A 14,139-nucleotide genomic window follows, 5' to 3' on the forward strand; every position below is an offset into this window, starting at 1 on the left:
AGGACATTTGTTCACACTAACTTTAAATGACCAAATCATATATCTTTTAAAGATGAAGCATTAGCTAAAATGAATATTGAGATGTCTTAACCATTAAACTCAAAGTCATAGTTACCAATCACTTTTTAGGTAATAAATGACCAAAGTAAACCCAAATGACTATAAAGAATAATATATTTGATAAGTAGAGTAAGTTGTTTTGGTTACCATAAAAAGAAAAGTATGCCATTTATTTTTTCTTCTCACTTTTGTTATTTGTGTATATATATTTCCTATTATATGCAGAGCCAATCAAGGAAAATAATTTTTGGGTTGTTAGGGAAAAGTTAAATAATGTTAGAGATTTAATTAATATAGAATAAGTACATATATTAATAAATTGAATAAACCTACTACCACAATTGCTGATATTAAGGGCTTAAATGCTGCAAATGTTGGGAGGGTCTTTGTGGCTCTAAAAATATAATGCCTACAACTTTTAAATAATTTAATTCTTAATTGTTATACACCTACACAAATTAAATATATATATATATATATATATATATATATATATATATTATAAAGACAAAAACAACCTAACAAACCAACCTTATATAGAGCCTTGTAATAATAAAGATATGTGTAAAACCTACTACCATAAAAAGTTATCAGAATATTTAGAATAATAAACATTATCAAAACCCTTTTTCATCAAAGTCAATATTTGAGTCTCTTTCACTTTTTTAGGGTTTATGTTTATTGAAATAAATTGTCTCTTGGATTTTTTTTCCCAATATTATTAACTTTGAATATTTTTAGTAGTGGAAAAGTCTATAAAATCTTATTATAAAAATGTGTAGTTGGAATAATATAGATATTTTGTTGACTTGGTTAGTCATTTGATGGAAAAGTAATGGGAAATTGTTTAAACCTATTTTTCTTGAAAGCATACTAATTTATTGTCTTAATATTTAACATATCATCTCTTTTTCCATTTTGCACTTTTCTTTCTCTTTCTTTTCTTTGCTTTTTTTTCTTTCTTCCTTGAGGACCAAGAGGGATATGAAGAATTTATTATTTTTTTCTAATGGAAAGAGAGGACCAAAGGGCTATGAAGATTTTAATTTTTTTTAATAAAAAGAGAGCACACATGTCCAATTAACTTCGAGCATATCCCACTTCGATTGAAACCCGAAAAAGTTGGTTAGAATGAATTCAAATAAATGAAACGTTATGGAATAGGCGTTTGTCCATGATTTCACTTAATATAACGGGACCTAACCTAATATTTTTTAAAAAAATATTTTTTATTTTTATTTTACTTAATTTTATGACTTTTTAAATTGAACTGATTTTCTAATCTTAATTTGATATTGGAAAAATAATTAAAGAATTTTTATTAGACTTTACTTTTTTTAAAAAAAAATGATTTCCACTCAGGCAACTAAATTCAATTCAACTCAACCCAACTTAAATGCTTCATAGTTGAGTTGAATTCATTATTTAATAATGGTTGTTTAACTAGGTTGAAATTTATAGCTTGAACAATTGGATTGAATCTAAAATTTGTTTCAACCTACCAAATCCAATCACGGACATCCTGTTAGAACTGTCATCTAAATCTAATATGAAATTAGAAGGAAAGTTGCACAAATGCATCAAACCATAAACCTAGTAGAGGTAGTGTAGGGGTGAAGGAATACACTGAAAAAGAAAATAACAAGTTTTTTGTGATCTAAACACATAAGATAGAAGCTACCTATAGATCAAACCAACTAACTAATAGCTGCTTGAATTAAAGAAATCCTAATATATACACACATATATATAAAACAATATCGTTAATATGAATAGACCCAGAAAAAAAAAATTGCTGTTAGGAAGATGGTGGTTGAATTATAGCCTCAGTCTATGATTTTGACATTGAAAGACTATGAACAAAACCGCTTCGATATTGCTACAAAAGTTTGGGTAACATTAAATTAAATTAAATTTTGCTTTACAAGTAGAGGTTGCAAATTTTCATAGCACATGCTTTGGAGAAAAGCTGTTGAGGAGATTGTGGAATGAAAACACCACTAATGCAGCATATACATTTTGAGTGGATACACCATATACAATTCAACTATTCAAAATCCATTTTCATGACCTTCATTGAAAAATGATAGATTTCTATTTTCTTCACAACAGGAAAAAAATTCGAAGAATATTTTCTCTGCTCCATTAACTAGCCTCTCTTATATATATATATATATATATATATATATATATATATATATATATATATATATATATATATATATATATATATATATATATATATATATATATATATATATATATATATATATGTTATATTTATAGTAGTTTGGTAAGTATCAAAACGCTTGTTATTATAATCAAATGAGTGTAATAATATTATTTAGAGGGTAAATTATAGCAGTGAAAATAGTAAATATTGTAGAAAAAAATTTAAATAATATTTACAATATTTAATTGTATATTATAGGTAGTTATAAATATAACTATTAGGACGGAGCAATATATCAATTCACTCAGCGAATTTAAGTCGGTATCCTAAAAACCTCATATAGATATTATATTTAAGTCTCAAAGTTTATTGTTTATTTTTTATAAATATGGATATTTTCATTATTTATTAACAAAAGATTAAAATGGAAATTTTTTTCCATAAACTTGAGCCCCACAAATCCTCTAGAGAATTCCTCCGATTTCAAAATGAAAAGGAGAGCGGGAAGGAGGTGGTCATCCCAGCCTAGGGACGTATCAAACCATGTAGACCTTTATGAGATCAATACGATGTTATTTGACTCAAAATAATGGTCTTCTAATTGTTTATAATTGTAGCAGTGATGTAAATGTCTCAATAAAAGCAAGCTATGAGTTTACCAATTCAAACTTTTTCCCTACAGAAGTCGAATCGTTTGACAAAATCAATAAATCCCATAAAACTGCCATATCAGTAGCTTTCAGGTTGACCTCAAATATGACCAACTGATACAACAATTCACGCGGGAATTTTTCGTCGTGGACTCGTGGGGCTTGAAAATCGATGGATTGATCTTCACAGCAATTATATAATTTGAATGAAAAAGAAAAAAAAAATCTACAGAGGAAAAAGCTTTGTTTGTAAGGTTAGTTTGGTTGATAAAACTTCTATGATATAAATAAAATATTCACATTAATCTTCAGATTCATTTTTTGGATATTTGATGTCAGTAACCATGACAATCTCATCTGTTGATTCTTCACTCCGCTCTGTTTCCTTGTAATCATCCGGAAGCTCATTGCAGTTAATGATGTACCACACTGGTCTCTCTTCTTCAAATAACCTGCACAGTCGAAACAAAATGCATTTTGAAAAATAGAAACGGAAACAAAATTAACATCTTGATGTGAACTTTTTTGTGTAGGGACAACTTTCAATTCTTTTAAGTTCCTAAACTAGTTTCCTAACTCCCATTGGTTGGTGCATACACAATTAAGGGCTACTCAATCGGACTGTTCTTTAGAGTAGTTTGGTTCCAAGAGCAGGGTTCTTGTTTCTCTCGGCTCCCCATCACAAACTTATTGCAGTAACGCTTGATTTTTATTAAAGCAGAGAGTAAATAAACCCTTTCTTGATTTATTAATGATGAATGAGGGCAATATAAATAGTCAAGAGTACAGCAGTTGCTAGAGTAGTTCCAAGTAGTTACAAGAACTGTTTTTAACAGTATTTATAATAAAAATGTAACAAACTTTGATTTACTCTGATAATTTTGTAGTTATATTTAGGTAACAATGAGCAAAATGGATGGATTTGTGTAGGGAAAAGAGAAAAGAGCAAGAGGGAGAGGGAGAGACTTACATATGCTTGCAAAGTGTCGGGCATCGCACCGTAAGTGCATACTTACACGTTGATAGTTCTGTGATAGAATTGATCATGGCTCTGGGCGGTTCTGAGCAAACAAATCTAACCTGCAATGTAATTAAGAATCAAGATCAGTAATGGGGAAAAAGTTAAAAAAGAAAAGAAGGTAATATAGTAAATTGTTAATTACTTTGTACCTCAGTTTCTCGTGGTTGGTTTGTGAGGTCGCACATGGTTCCATTTGTGTAGTGATGGGCATGATACCTGAGTGAGTCAGATCGGTCATTATTTTGAGAAATTGAAATTAGTTGTCTATGTAACAAATGATAGATCTTGTATCTTTGGCACAAATTTTGTGTATGACATAACTCAATGAAGCACCAATCTTACTCTTGCAATCTTCAACACATTTCATTATGACCTTACTTGAACAAGATCTGTTTTATAAGTTGTTCAGCAGTTATGGTGTCTTTGGATTCAACTCATATGATCAATCAAACCTTTCTAAATCGCATACAAACTTCCAGTCATTTTTGTATGTGTAATATTTGACATATGTAAGAATCGACTATGGAAGAAATACGAAGCCAAATTAAAAGTAGAACGCCGAATGAAGTTGTTCCTACTTTTTCATGATGCCTCCAACTTACTAGTTTCGAGAAGTGATAGAACTAGAGAAACTACAAGCTGTACTGAATGAAGATCGCCTTTTACTATTACCTAAAGCCTGTTCATAATTTCTTTACTTGTAACTAAATGAAAACAAAAGCACACCTTTGGGATGCATCTTTTGAGCGAGGATCCTTCAAAGTAGATATATCAGAGAGATTCTCATTGAGTTTAGCAGTTGCCTCTGCATCATAGACGCCCAATATAAACTCCTGAACTACCTGTAAGATAAAATGACGAGAACTTCAAGATCTATACTACTTGACAAACATGATTTTGCGTTTTTTATTAAGCAATAAACCATGATAGTTTCCTCCCATATTCATAAGCTAATTAGAAAATTACATATAGGCATTAAGGATAAGAGACTACCTTTTCATCCTCCAAATGAAATTGTCTTAGTGTTTTCTGGTAACAAAATTCATATGTCCACCAACCCTCTTGCTGCAAAAAGAAGTTAATGATCCAAGGTCAACAATGTCAATTGTTCAGGGCACAATCATCAAATGTTTTACCTAAAAATGCATTTATTTTACCACAAACGACCTTAGTATCTAATAGTTTTAGTGTTGAGGGCAATAAAGGCACCTAGTCTCACGTGAGGCCAGGCATGCACACATTTGCAATTTTTGAACACATTATCTACTTACAATATATTATTTAAAAAAACAAAAATTAAAAAACTAAGAAAATGTCTTTGGATCTTGTTTGAAAATAAAATTGATTTTTCTTTAATTCTCATTTGATAACCATTTGTCATTTGGTTTGTGAACATTAAGCTTGTTTGCTCACAATTATTTCTTAAGGAAGAATTTGAATTCTTAGTCGGATTCTAAAAACAAAACTATTTTTTTTAGTTTTCCAAACTGGACTTCAATTTTAAAACATTTTTCAAAGACTCAAAAGTAGATAACAAACAAAAGGAACTTATAGGTGGAAGTCATTTTTAGAAGCATAATTTTCAAAAACCAAAAATTAAAAATCAAATTGTTAGTTGGGGTGCTGATTTCTGAAGCCACACATTCAAAAACAGTGCTTCCATCTTACTTTTTGGTTAAGATATAATTCTAAAATGCATATATAATAGTCATCAGATGCATGCAAAACTATATTCAGCAATAGATCCTAACCCCATTTCTAGGGTTCTAAACCTACTGATCCCCCCCCCCCCAATATCTAGGCTTCTCTATTATTCTCATTGTATATCTCTCTTGTACTTTGAGTTTATTATTAGTAATATAGAAGCTTGTCTCCTTTTCAAAAAAAAAGCAATAGATCCTAACCCTGACAAAGCATTGCTCTTTCAATGCCTCAAGCAGCTCGTCTGGAGTCTTCAATTTGACTCGCTTCTCAGATTCCACAATCATGCTACTCATGTTCAGTTGAATAGATGGTTTTCCGCTCTTGGACTTCTCCACCTTAGGCAAGTAACACAAGTAATTCTTTCCATTTTTATTGGGCATAAACACAGATTCCTGGTCTTCATCCTGCAAAAAAACATAGCAAGTTCAGACCTACATATTCTTAAATTCCAAAGACAGATATCATACATTTTAGGGAAAGAAGATTTTGTCTGGGGTTTCTGCACCAATCTTGGTTGATCTAAAAATTATTAAAGAGGAGGTAGAAAAAGATGAGAAGCTTCAAAAAGTAGTAAATGAGTGGAAAAATGACAATGGGCAGAGAGATAATAAGTTCTCAGTGAAGAATGGGATGCTGCACTATAAGAACCGATTGGTTCTAACAAAAACTTCATCCTTGATTCCAGCAGTGTTAAATACCTTCCATGATTCAGTAGTTGGGGGTCATTCTGGATTCCTAAGAACGTATAAAACGTTGACAAGTGAATTGTATTGGGAAGGTATGAAAGTCTGATGTGAAGAGGCATTGCGATGAATGTTTGACATGCCAACGAAATAAGACTTTGGCATTATCACCGGCTGGCCTACTGGTACCTTCGGAAGTTCCGCAACAAGTCTGGAGTGATATTTCCATGGACTTTGTTGAAGGATTACCAAAAGCTAGAGGTTTTGAAGTAGTATTAGTAGTGGTTGACCGTTTGAGCAAGTATGGTCACTTTCTGCCATTAAAACATCCTTACACAGCCAAGACAGTAGCAGATTTATTTGTAAAGGAGATTGTTCGGCTACATGGATTTAATTCATCCATTGTTTCTAATAGAGACAAGATTTTTCTCGGCCACTTTTGGAAGCAAATGTTCAGATTGGCTGGCACGAAGCTAAATAAGAGTACTGCTTATCATCCGCAGTCCGATGGCCAAACTGAAGTAGTAAACGGGGGATTGGAAACCTACCTGCGGTGTTTCTGTAGTGAGAAGCCGAAGGAATAGGTATCATGGCTGCCGTGGGCGGAATTTTGGTACAATACCACTTTCCAGAGGGCATTGGGAGTATCTCTGTTTCAAGTAGTGTATGGTCGTAAACCTCCTTCGTTATTGTCGTACGGGGAAGGTGACACTTCTAATTCTACGCTGGATGAGCAATTGAGAGAAAGAGATATAATTTTGGTGGCATTGCGGGAACATCTTATTTTGGCCCAGCAGCAGATGAAACAATATGCTGACCATAAAAGGAGGAATGTAGAATATCAAGTTGGTGACTTGGTTTTCCTAAAGATTCGACCCTACAGACAACTCACATTAAGGAGAAAAAGGAATGAAAAACTTTCTCCAAAATATTTTGGGCCTTATAAAATCTTGGAAAGAATTGGTACAGTAGCGTATAAGCTGGATTTACCAGCAAATACTGCTTTACATCCAGTTTTCCATGTCTCCCAGTCAAAGAAACTTGTGGGTGATCACGCAGGGGTGCATTCGACGATACAGTACATCAATGAAAATACGGAATGGCAAGAACAACTGGAAGACATTCTTGAGTATCAGAAGAATAAAGCTGGTGGCTGGGAAGTATTGATTTGTTGGAAAGGACTTCCTAGACACGAAGCTTCATGGGAGGAAGTAGTGTTAGACCTCCCATTAAGTTTGTTTATAAAAGAAAGAATAAAAAGCACGTGTAAAATGTGAGGGAGGGAAGTCGGTTAGTTGGCTAGTATAAAAGTTAGTTGTTCATGTGAAGGATTAGTGTTGCATCTCGAGAGGAGATCAACTGAGTTGTAGTACCGAATTGATATTTCATCAATTCGTTTTGTAAATTTCTGTTGAAATAAACAAGGAAGATCATACCAAAGATAGTGTTCTATCAACTTTGCGATAAGGAAAAGAGTACTGTAACTTGTAAGGCAGACGGGATTGTAAATGGAAATGTGCCTTTCCCCCACATCTGGGGACATAATACAGGCTCAATCAATATCTCAACTATTCAAGTTGATGGAGAAAATTACCAATAAAACTTCATGAAAGGAGAAGGTGTTTTAATTTGCAGTTACATTTGCAGCAGAATTTAGCACATATAGTGACTTAATTATCAAGCATCTAAGTGATACAGAGCACACAGAGGCCACCTTCCTAATTCCTCTGCAGTCTTCCATACTGCATCTTAACGACCAGTCTCATGTAGAGGCCATCTAAGACAGTCTCGGAGTTCAAGAAATCATTTGCATACCAAATATGCCTATTGCTTAGTAACAAAAGGATGAAACTGGAATTTTAATTTGCTTCAAAATTTGGTGCCTTGGGTCATTGTAACTCAGAAACGTTTTCCTTATTTATTCATTGTATTTAAACATGCCAAACAAAATAATCAACTATCCATCTCCAAGGCCATTCCTTATATGTCTCTCTCCATCCTATGTCTCATGTGTCAAAGCCATTATGAATTCCCTGCTCATCTTTTTTTTCCATTGTTCTTATGCTTCTCGATTTTGGCATATTGTGTTGGAAGCTTTTGACAGGTCATTAGCTTGTTCTGATAATAATTCATCTTTATTGTTGGGGCATACTTTTCATGATACAAAGAAGATAATTTGGTTGGCCAATATTCAAGCTTTCTTTTGAACTCTATGGGACGAGCATAATAAACGTCTTTCCAGAGTTTCTTTTTCAGCGGTTGATAATTTCATAGATTTGGCTCTATCTACAGCTAAGAACTCTATGGGACTCTTTGTAATGGTAATTTGGGGTTTTCCCTTAATTCATTTACTCAATGAAATGTTTCTCATCTAAAAGAAATCTTCAAACCCCTTTCTTAAATCCTCTGTCTCGGAGAAAGAAGACAACTGAAGAATATATTTCACAGAATGGGAATATATATTGTATAAAATAAAAACTAGGCGAACAGAGAAACCATAAGATGATAAATTCAAACAAAGAAACAACAAAATATGATAACTGGAGATTTCTATCAGTTTTGATTTTGTAAAGGCGTACATTATATGCTAGGTTTACTTAATCGAGGATATCTGAAGCAAACTCATTTTGAGTTAACAAGAGCGAGGTAGAGATGCCTAAGACCCAAAAGATTCCCATCTAATAACATTATATAAGCGAACAGGATCCTACTAATATCAAGAATCAACAACTAAGTATACCAAAAAGCTTACAGGATTGTAAGGAGAGTCTTGTTGATGGAATTCAATATTGTATTTTGGCCCACGAGAGTTGCGACTAAATGTTCCACCTGCTAATCAACAATCGGAAATTAGAGAAAATAAAATTCCATACTAACAAGTAACCATCGTTATAAACAAAAGCAATAAATGTAAAGATGCTACGCCTCTGTACATTTTGAAGTTTCATTTTGTGTTAAACAACCTAAGAAATACCACCCTCTGGAGTTCGCTAATTCCAATATGCGAGACATGTATTATCAAAGATTGTACAAGACATCTAGTTCGTAAGTTTTCAAGAAAAAGTTAAAGAAAAAGAAAATGAGGGAAAGAATTTTTACCTAATTGAGCTGGGAAGATCTGATCAGCTAACGCAAAGTGGCAAAGATAACCAGCTAAAAGGATCAACCACAGCAATTGCGTCATCTCTGCGTCCTAAAACGCATGTACAATGGTGAAAACGAGGGAAGCAAAGTTTTTGGGTCAGGAATTTCAGCTAGGGGAGGAAGAGCGGCGACGGCGACGGCGACGGCGACGTCGAGAGGAAGAAGAAATTGGGTCTTTGGGTTTTACGGCCTGGTGTAGTCGATATTGAGTGATGAACTTACACATATGCTTGACCAATAAGAACTTGACAAGTTGTGGGAAGGGGGAATTGGATTGACTATCTCAAAAAGATGGGTTGGGTATGGTTCTTAATGGGCTTTGCCATTGGGCTTTGCTTCCCCTTCCCCCGGTTCCCCAACTAGATCAACCAAGTTCCTAAACTTAAATTTTCACATCTACATTTTTTTATTTGGTTTTTTTTTTTAAAAAAAAGAAATCTTTTAAAGTTTTTTTAAACAATTTTACCATTTTTTTTATTTATATTTGATTTATGTTCACAGGTCTTTTCAAAAAATACGCATCAAAATATATATAACAATTTCAAAACGGAAAAAACCCACATGTCCATAGTAGAAAATACTAACAATATCCCGTCAATAAGTTTGAGTATATGATCGTTTAAATTTGATCATATAGATTTCGCTCAAATCTAAACTTCAATCGTTTAAATTTTATCATATAGATTTTGCTCAAATCTAAACTTTTCAAGATTTATTGGACGTTAGTATACGATCTTAAACAATTAAATAACACTTTGAAGAAAATAAATAAATATAGATATTTTATATTTGAATAAAAAGAAGAAAGATGATGGAAAAAAAATCAAATTCCACGTCAGGAAAGACTTATACATTTCCTATTTATTAATGTACTTGACAATGGAGGGAGAAAATGTATTTAATAAAACTTTTTAGATTAAATTGGAGAGATTATTCATATAATATTGTAATTTTTTTTTTTCATTTTCTTCGATTTGAAGAGGTATTTTTTCGATTTTTCAATTTGGATAGAGAAAAAACATCATTTTATTTTCTATTTCACATCTTAGGGTGTCTTCTCATTTTTCATATTCGACTTTTAATATTATGTGATATATACCTTTGTTTTGTTACTATTATTTATTTCAATGTAATATATTTCATTGATTTATTAATATAACAAGGGAAACTTTCGTAAACATAATAAAATATCAAACTATTTACAATTTAACCAAATCCATAAAATTAGTCATTTTTTAAATATTTCAGGTTTAACCTTCCATCTTTTTTTCTCTTACTCGCGATTCCTTTCATCGTCTTCCTCAATTTCTTTCATCGTCTTTCTTCTTTTTTTTCTTTTTTTTTTCTACTGCGATTTCTTTACATCGTCTTTCTTCTTTTCTGATTCTTTTTTTACATCATTTACTATGTGATTTCTTTTCCTTTTTTTACTTCAAATTTGGATAACCAAATCTAAACAACCATATACAAAAAATAGCAAAATCTAAAAGATCGTGTATAAAGAATTTTGAAAAAAAAAATTCATTGAAGTAGTCAAATGTAAATGATAGTGTAAAAAAAAGTAAACGATTGTATAAAAAAATCAAAAATCGTGTATAAATAATCTTGGAAAAAAATCATTTAGATTGAAGCAAATGTAAAAAAAAATAAATTAAAAATCTAAACCATCTTGTATCAAAAGAACTAAAAATGTACTAAATTTTGAAAAAAAAATCGTGTATCAAATTTAAATGTAACCAAATTAAACATGCTTGTTGACGGTGTGGTTGACAATTTTTTTTTTGTATTTTACACGGTAGGCCTTTAAACTTTTTTCGTTTTCAGAATTATTCTATAACGTATATACTTTACCATTTTGTTATATTTTTACTTGTGACGGTAATATATTCCTCCAAATGTTTTGACTTTGGATCATATACAAAATTAAGAGGACACTATATAAAATGAAAATGGAATGAAATAAAAGAATTTGATCATTGGCGAGAAGAAAAGGACAAAAGCATGTCCAACTTAACTACGATACCTGAATTAATGTATGTATGTATATAGATATATTTGTATACATACATGAATGTGTATGTGCATACATGCACACATACATATATTTGTGTGGGATCCAACCCTAAATCATAAATAGTCATCAGCATTAATGTAATATAACTCTTATCTAAAGGCTTTGGAAACCCTTCTAAGAATGGTGTTGAGAGGCAATTAATTATTATTTTTTTTTTTTTGCAGTTTTGAAGTTTTATATTTCCATCAAAGGTTCAATTTTCTCTTTAATCTATCTTCATTTTCCAAAACATATAATATATGACCTTTCTTTCTAATCATCCATCCTCTCCAATAAGATATCAAATAAGATACAAAGTTAAAACTTTAATAACTTTCTTTTATACTTCAATAATATTAAAAATGACGTTAATCTTCATAGTTTTTGTAATTGTTTGTATTAGAAAAGACCACTTGTAATCTAAAACCAAGAAAAAGAAAAAAGAAAAAGTAATTGATAAAAGCATCGAAGAATTGTGAAGTTGAAGAAGGGCGGTGACTTAATTAGGATGCAAGCCAAATCAGAAAGTGGATGAATTCTCCTAAAACACGCCGCCTAAAAATCCCTAAAACCAACTGACCAACGTCAACCTCAATTGGATCTCACAAGTCACGAGTCGAGCGGCTGGTGCGGTAGCAGTGGGACTTGGGCGGTGCAGCCTCTTCCCGTGTCCATGACCTCATGACCGCTCAATTTCCATATTAGGGTTTTCTCCTTTAATTCTTCTATTATTTTCTGGTTAGTTTTCCTATGTAGATTTAGATTTATACGTATTTATTATTTGTTCTATTCAACATTGATATCCCACAATAAATTTACATTATCAATTGATAATATAAAATATACATTATTGTGCAATTTAATATATAGTCCTATTTCATCAATTTGGAATATAGTTCATAGATAGATTTGAAAGACCCCAATAAATTGTTGGTATAATTTTTTAAATAATTGTACAACATTTTAAATTAAATTAGTGACAATTTGAAAATTTGAGCTATTCTGAGTCAAAATGAAATTACAATATTTTGTTAGTATTTTAGTGACGGAAGGGACGTAAAGCTGGTGACCAAAATGGTAAAAGTCTCGTCTTTTGTTTATATAAAAAATGGAAGGGGGGGCGTTGTGAAAGGTAAAGGGTGTGGGCCGGAAGGGGGGGCGTTGTGAAAGGCCCATTGAAGGTCATTGCGATTGTCGTAGTTGGGATGGCAGATGGCATATTCGCTACACGTGGGGACCACGCATAATGGCCGACATCGGATGGTGGGGTCCTTCTAGCCTGCCCCTTCCCCACGACTGTTTTGTCCGCATCTTTATTTATCTTTTAGGATTTTTATCTTTTCGAAAAATTTGAAGTTTTTTCTTTTACCAGAAATTTGGTTGGAAAGTATTAGGGTAATTATCCACGTCTAATCCACTATATTCTCTTTAATAGATGTTAAAGAATTACAAACTAATTGTTGGTTAGTTAATCGATTGTTTAACATAAATTAATCTTTTAAAATTATTGTTAGTTTAGATCTTCTCCCATCTACCATTTTTAGATTCATCGATTTTTCAACTATCATGTTTAAGAATAGATTTTAACCTTAAAAAAAAAATTAAATATATGCTAACTAATTTTAATGAAAATAAGGGAAGAAAAATACGTTTGTATTAACCCAACTTTTTTATTGGATCTTTTCAAAAACATAAAAAAGTGGCCAAGTATTTACACTTATAGAATAATTTCGAAAACATGAAATATTCAATGATCGTTTAATTTCGTTACATTTAAGTTTGATTATACGGTCGTTTAAATATGATCGTTTAGATTTTGGACGATTTTTTTTTAAAATTTGTTACGCGAATATTTTAATTCTTTTAATACACAATTGTTTAAATTTCTCTCAACCATAATTTATTTTTTTATACGATTGTTTACATTTGACTACTTTTTTTCAAGATTTTTTATACACGTTTACTTTTTTTACACATCGTTTACATTTGCTACTCCAATCTAAATGAGATCTTTTTTTTTACACAATCGTTTACATTTAGCTACCACAATCTAAATGATTTTTTTTTCAAAATTCTTTATACACGATCTTTTAGATTTTGTTATGTTTTTTAAATTTGGACCCAAATTTAAACGACGTAAAAAAAGGAAAAGAAGAAAGACAATGGAAGGAAATCACAGGGAAAAAAAAGGAAAAGATTAAATATGATCGAAAGATTAAACGAAGTAAAAAATAATTAAAAAAAAAAAGAAAGTCGATAGAAAGAAATCGCACTAGAAAAAAAGAAGGAAAAGAAGAAAGATAATAAAAAAAATCGAGGGAGTAAGACAATGAAGGGAATCGCGAGGAAGAGAAGAGAGATGAAAGGATAAACCTGACATATTTAAAAATTGACTAACTTTATAAATTTTGTTACACCGTCATAAATAGTTTAGTGTTTTGTTACATTTTTTCCATTTTTTATTTTATTTTCGGTGATTGAAACTATATTTCCTTTTATTTTTTCATCATACAATTCTTATTCTAGAAAAATGGGGGTCGCAAGAAAATTTAGCCCAATGAGACCCTTCAAGTTATAAATTTGTAAAAAAAAAGATAGTTGCAAATGTAACAATTATATTCAAAATAATTAAGCATATAACAACATTTTTA

The 14,139-nt window shown here is 31.4% G+C and overlaps 1 protein-coding gene across 2 annotated transcripts; it reads right to left on the reverse strand.

Annotated features, from left to right (window-relative positions):
• Nucleotides 1-2,887: 2,887 nt before the first annotated feature.
• On the reverse strand, nucleotides 2,888-9,667 carry LOC103487399 (protein OS-9 homolog). 2 transcript variants are annotated; one of them, XM_008445702.3, is made up of 8 exons: nucleotides 9,391-9,667; nucleotides 9,044-9,120; nucleotides 5,809-6,012; nucleotides 4,898-4,969; nucleotides 4,631-4,746; nucleotides 4,054-4,120; nucleotides 3,854-3,963; nucleotides 2,888-3,335 (listed from the first exon to the last, which is right to left on the reverse strand). In XM_008445702.3, the coding sequence occupies exons 1-8, from the start codon at nucleotides 9,473-9,475 to the stop codon at nucleotides 3,185-3,187; spliced, it is 882 nt and encodes a 293-aa protein (XP_008443924.1). In that variant the 5' UTR covers nucleotides 9,476-9,667; the 3' UTR covers nucleotides 2,888-3,184. The 2 variants fall into 2 exon arrangements, with proteins under 2 accessions (XP_008443924.1, XP_008443923.1); XM_008445701.3 differs by having other exon boundaries at nucleotides 9,044-9,123; nucleotides 9,391-9,648.
• Nucleotides 9,668-14,139: the final 4,472 nt, after the last annotated feature.

Source organism: Cucumis melo, chromosome 2 (assembly GCF_025177605.1).
Source record: "Cucumis melo cultivar AY chromosome 2, USDA_Cmelo_AY_1.0, whole genome shotgun sequence".
Taxonomy (NCBI): Eukaryota; Viridiplantae; Streptophyta; class Magnoliopsida; order Cucurbitales; family Cucurbitaceae; genus Cucumis; species Cucumis melo.